The sequence below is a fragment of the Panulirus ornatus genome, chromosome 52 (assembly GCF_036320965.1).
Source record: "Panulirus ornatus isolate Po-2019 chromosome 52, ASM3632096v1, whole genome shotgun sequence".
Lineage (NCBI taxonomy): Eukaryota > Metazoa > Arthropoda > Malacostraca > Decapoda > Palinuridae > Panulirus > Panulirus ornatus.
The window spans coordinates 6666024-6672189 of NC_092275.1; the positions used below are offsets into that span (position 1 = coordinate 6666024).

Genomic DNA, 6166 nt, shown 5'->3' on the forward strand with positions numbered 1-6166 from the left:
CATTCTTTCCAGATGTCCACACTATTTCAGCACACCCTCTTCGGCTCTCCACCTACATTCTAATAATTTGAGGGGTTAGATTGGTCACCCTTCTTAGGGATGGGATACACCAGAGCATGCTTCCAAGAAGGAAAAGTTCTGTTTTTTAAACAGAAGTGGAACATACAAGCAAGCACAGGTGCAAGTTTGGAGGCACTATCTTTCAGTACAGGGGAATGATGCGATCAGGACCATAAACCTTGATTGTCTAAAGAGAGAAGTGTTTTTTGGACAGTTTGAAAAGAGATTACAGGAATGGGCATAGGATTAGTATGAGGGGGCGTCAGGGGGTGAAAGAATGCTAGTGTCACCCAGAGTAGAGTTATAGAAGAAATAGGAACAAAACAGAGTTGCTATGTCAACATGAGAGACAGCTATAATACAGTTGGAACTAAAAAGTGAAGGAAAGGTAGAGTGACAGAAGTTGTTAGTGTTGCCCTAGCTTTAACTAAAAGCAGAGAGACCTATCAGCGGCTGACGAGGTTATCACCCTTCCTATGAATAAAGAAACACTTTGGCTCATGGATAACATACTTGCACACATGAAATGAAAACCCCCTCCCCCCACATGTGCGCGAAGTAGTACTAGGAAAAGACAACAAAGGCCACATTCATTCACACTCAGTCTAGCTGTCATGTATAATGCACTGAAACCACAGCTCCCTTTCCACATCCAGGCCCCACAAAACTTTCCATGGTTTACCCCAGAGGCTTCACATGCCCTGGTTCAATCCATTGACAGCACGTCAACCCCGGTATACCACATCGTTCCAATTGACTCTATTCCTTGCACGCCTTTCACCCTCCTGCATGTTCAGGCCCCGATCACTCAAAATTTTTTTCACTTCATCTTTCCACTTCCAGTTTGGTCTCCCACTTCTCCTGGTTCCCTCCACCTCTGACACACATATCGTCTTTGTCAATCTTTCCTCACTCATTCTCTCCATGTGACCAAACCATTTCAAAACACCCTCCTCTGCTCTCTCAACCACACTCTTTTTATTATTACACATCTCTCTCACCCTTTCATTACTTACTCGATCAAACCACCTGACACCACATATTGTCCTCAAACATCTCATTTCCAGCACATCCGCCCTCCTCCACACAACTCTATCTATAGCCCATGCCTCGCAACCATATAACATTGTTGGCACCACTACTTCAAACATACCCATTTTTGCTTTCCAAGACAGCGTTCTCGACTTCCGCACATTTTTCAATGCTCCCAGAACTTTCACCCCCTCCCCCACCCTATGATTCACTTCTGCTTCCATGGTTCCATCTGCTGCCAAATCCACTCCCAGATTTCTAAAACACTTCACTTCCTCCAGTTTTTCTCCATTCAAACTTACCTCCCAATTGACTTGTTCCTCAACCCTACTGTACCTAATAACCTTGCTCTTATTCACATTTACTCTCAGCTTTCTTCTTTCACACACTTTACCAAACTCAGTCACCAGCTCCTGCAGTTTCTCACCCGAATCAGCCACCAGCGCTGTATCATCAGCGAACAACAACTGACTCACTTCCCAAGCTCTCTCATCCTCAACAGACTGTATACTTGCCCCTCTTTCGAAGACTCTTGCATTCACCTCCCTGACAACCCCATCCATAAACAAATTAAACAACCATGGAGACATCACTTAGCCCTGCCACAAACCAACATTCACTGAGAACCAGTCACTTTCCTCTCTTCCTACATGTATACATGCCATACATCCTCGATAAAAACTTTTCACTGCTTCTAACAACTTACCTTCCACACTATATAGTCTTAATACCTTCCACAGAGCATCTCTATCAACTCTATCATATGCCTTCCCCAGATCCATAAATGCTACATACAAATCCATTTGCTTTTCTAAGTATTTCTCACATACATTTTTCAAAGCAAACACCTGATCCACATATCCTCTACCACTTCTGAAACCACACTACTCTTCCCCAATCTGATGCTCTGTACATGCCTTCACCCTCTCAATCAATACCCTCCCATATAGTTTCCCAGGAATACTCAACAAACCTCTACCTCTGTAATTTGAGCACTCACTCTTATCCCCTTTGCCTTTGTACAATGGCACTATGCAAGCATTCCGCCAGTCCTCAGGCACCTCACTGTGAGTCATACATACATTAAATAACCTTACCAACCAGTTAACAATACAGACACCCCCTTTTTCAATAAATTCCACTGCAGTACCATCCAAATCCGCTGCCTTGCCGGCTTTCATCTTTCATCTTCCGCAAAGCTTTTACTACCTCTTCTCTGTTTACCATATCATTCTCCCTAACCCTCTCACTTTGCACACCACCTCGACCAAAACACCCTATATCTGCCACTCTATCATCAAACACATTCAACAAACCTTCAAAATACTCACTCCATCTCCTTCTCACATCACCACTACTTGCTATCACCTCCCCATTAGCCCCCTTCTCTGAAGTTCCCATTTGTTCCCTTGTCTTACACACTTTATTTACCTCCTTCCAAAACATCTTTTTATTCTCCCTAAAATTTAATGATACTCTCTCACCCCAACTCTCATATGCCCTCTTTTTCACCTCTTGCACCTTTCTCTTGACCTTCTGCCTCTTTCTTTTATACATCTCCCAGTCATTTGCATTGTTTCCCTGCAAAAATCATCCAAATGCCTCTCTCTTCTCTTTCACTAATAATCTTACTTCTTCATCCCACCACTCACTTCCCTTTCTAATCTGCCCACCTCCCATGCCACGAGCATCTTTTGCGCAAGCCATCACTGCTTCCCTAAATACATTCCATTCCCCTCCCACTCCCCTTACGTCCTTTGTTCTCACCTTTTTCCATATATACACATGTACATATTCATACTTCCTTACCTTCAGTCCATTCCCAGTGCCACCACACCCCACAGGAAACAGCATCACTGCCCCCCCACTTCAGTGAGGTAGCGCCAGGAAAAGACAAAAAAGGCCACATTCGTCCACATGCACGTTCCTATATATATTCATATTATTCATCACCATTGCTGTGCATGTATGAAATGAGTAGACTGCAAAACCCAATTGAATAGAAAGAAATAAACAGTTCCCATGTCTTCCACATAATTCTTATTTGGAGCTGTCAGGCATGTCAACCTCACCCTCCCCACCACCCTTCCTTCAGACTCAGAATAGGACCAGGCCTATTACCCAAGTATTTTCCATTGTTTAAATGTCATTTTATCTTTTCATAAAGGAATTCTTTTATGCACATACAAATATGGACACTGCTAATACAGTTGTGTAAGGGTTACAAAAATATTTTTAAAAAAATATTTGATTTTTCAGGCCACCCAACATGCATTGACCTTACTCTGGTGATGGTACCAAAGATTGAATCATATAATTGGCAGTGTATGGACTGCAAGACATGTGTAACATGTAATGATCCAGATGATGAAGATAAAATGATTTTCTGTGATATGTGTGATCGAGGGTGAGTCTTCTATTTTTCAGAATGATATATGAAAATTTTTCAGGTTCATATTAAGAGTACCATTCAGGTTGACTTTGCTATTGAACAAACATTTCTTTTATAAATATTCTTTCTTGTTTACATTATTTGTTTTAAATGAGTGTTTAAGATGAAAATATTCAATTTTGTTTTCAATAGGTATCACATCTACTGTGTTGGTCTGCGACGTGTGCCTAATGGTCGCTGGCATTGTAAGGAATGTGCCATCTGTTCTTCATGTGGTTCCAAGACTCCAGCTGGCAATGAGCACTTGAAAAATGCAGAGTGGCAGCATGAGGTTAGATTTCATTAAAAATAAGACCTAACTGTATCATAATTATTCTTTTTACATACTTAAATGTGTTTTGGATGTAAATGAAGTAAGACCTATCTCTATCACAATTATTCTTTTTACATACTTAAATGTGTTTTGGATTTAAATGAAATAATTTAGTTAACTCATGCAGTTTGCTTCAGAATGCCAGAGAGAATATAAAGGCAGATGATGACTTTCTGAAATATCATGCATTTATGGAGTACTTAATCACAAACCTATAATTCATGTTCATTGATGAAAGGTAATTCATTTATATCATATGCTGAAAAGCATTCTTTCACCATACAGTAACATATTTCATGTTCAAACTTCTTCATGTATGCTGATTTCTGAATGCTTTGCATTGTCTCTGTCCACCTTACATTTGATCTTATTTTGATTTTTGTTGTGTCATTACCCAAAGTTGTTTTTGTAAACATTACTTACTGAAAGTTTCTTCATTTTTTAGTTCAAAAAGGACAAGGACAACAAACAGTTGAGATATGCAACAACACTCTGTGTCCCTTGTGATAAGTACTGGAAGAGACGACAGTTTTGTTACGTATGTTTAAAGGTGTACAGAAGTATACCAGAAGATGGGATGGTACGATGCTCCAACTGTCCCAAGTACATTCATCGGGAAGGCAGTATGTATTGTTAAGGGAACTTTTTCAGTTGTTTATTTTGTGACAAGATTTTTACATCACACTTGAGAGTATTTCCATCATAATTAATTTCATAATGAGAGGCTTGGAATGAATTAGTTTTGCTGGGACTTAAAATTGGTTTCTGACAAGAATTCCAGTCTTTCTTATTCTATTTTGAGAAGTATATTTATGCTTTTTACTTTCAGGTTGCTCCACAATGTATGAAAATGAACGATTCTGCATTAATTGTTTTAAGATGCGTAACTCAACTGCTCTTAACCACTCTCGCATCATCGCAGCAGCAAAAAAGAAGATGGCTTCAGGCTATTAATGCTCAGATTATATAAAGTTCTTTAGTCTCATTTTTATAAGTGATAAATGTTAACAAACATGCAGCATGTTCATTTGGGAACAATTTTCTTTACTGTATTTTTGATGTGTAAATAGAGTAGTATGACATGAAATACTTTGTTTTTCTAGATGAAGTTAAACACTATAAAGTACATAGATCTTATACTTATTAATTGATATACCCATTACATTTATTCAGAATTGTTTACTGAATTTTGTTCACTGACTACATTCATCCTATGGAACATGATAGTGTATAGTCTTATCCTCAGTGGAGTGTTTCTAAAGGAAAACTGGACTGTTTGTTAAGTTATTGTTTTTTCTGTGTTAGCTGACACGGCATTGGCAGCTGAGGCCCTAATCAAGGCCATCCCATTAATGCTCTATATAAAGTTAGTGAGAGAGAAAACAGAAGCATTTGGATGATACTTGCAAGGAAGGAGTGCAAATGACTGGGATAAAAGAAAGTGGCAAGAGGTCAAGAGAAAGGTGCAGGGGTTGAAAAAGAGGGCAAATGAGAGTTGGGGAGAGAGAGTATCATTAAACTTTAGGGAGAATAAGAAGATGTTTCGAAAAGGGGTAAATAATGAGTGTAAGAAAAGAGAACAAATGGGAACATCAGTGAAGGGGCAAGTGGTAAAGTAATAACAAGTAGTGATTGAGTGAATATTTTGAAGCTTTGTTGAATGTGTTTCATGCTAAGATCATGCTTAGAGTGGCAGATGTAGGGTGTTTTGGTTGGGGAGAATGGTTTGGTAAACAGAGAAGAGGTAGTGAAAGCTTTGCAGAAAATGAAATCCAGAAAGGTGGCAGGTTTGGATGGTATTGCAGTAGAATTTATTGAAAAGGGGAATGACTGTGTTGTTGATTGGTTGGTAAGGATATCTAATGTATGGATCATGTTGAAGTGCCTGAGGATTGGCGGAATGCATGCATAGGGCCATTGTACAAAGGCAAAGGGGATAAAGGTAAGTGTTCAAACTACAGAGGCATAAGTTCGTTGAGTATTCCTTGGAAATTGTATTGGAGGGTATTGATTGAGAGAGTGAAGACAAGTACAGAGCAACAGATTGGGGAAAAGCAGTGCGATTTCAGAGGTGGTAGAGGATGTCTGGATCAGGTGTTTGCTTTGAAGAATGTATGTGAGAAATACTCAGAAAAACAGATGGATTTGTATGTAGCATGTAAGGATCTGGAGAAGGCATATGATAGGTTGATAAAGATGCTTTGTGGAAGGTCTTAAGTGTAGATGGTGTGAGAGGCAAGTTGCTAGAAGCAAAGTTTTTACCAAGGATGTAAAGCATGTATATGAGTAGAAGAGAGTAGAGTGATTGG

The 6166-nt window shown here is 39.5% G+C and overlaps 1 protein-coding gene across 2 annotated transcripts in view; it reads left to right on the forward strand.

Annotated features, from left to right (window-relative positions):
- Positions 1 to 4944, forward strand: part of e(y)3 (enhancer of yellow 3) — a 44015-nt gene extending 39071 nt beyond the window's left edge. For both annotated transcript variants that reach the window (XM_071692085.1, XM_071692086.1), the window contains exons 11-14: positions 3352 to 3499; positions 3677 to 3815; positions 4303 to 4480; positions 4687 to 4944. In XM_071692085.1, coding sequence (XP_071548186.1) covers positions 3352 to 3499; positions 3677 to 3815; positions 4303 to 4480; positions 4687 to 4811 — 590 coding nt within the window. In that variant the 3' untranslated portion in view covers positions 4812 to 4944. The remainder of the gene's footprint in view (positions 1 to 3351; positions 3500 to 3676; positions 3816 to 4302; positions 4481 to 4686) is intronic.
- Positions 4945 to 6166: the final 1222 nt, after the last annotated feature.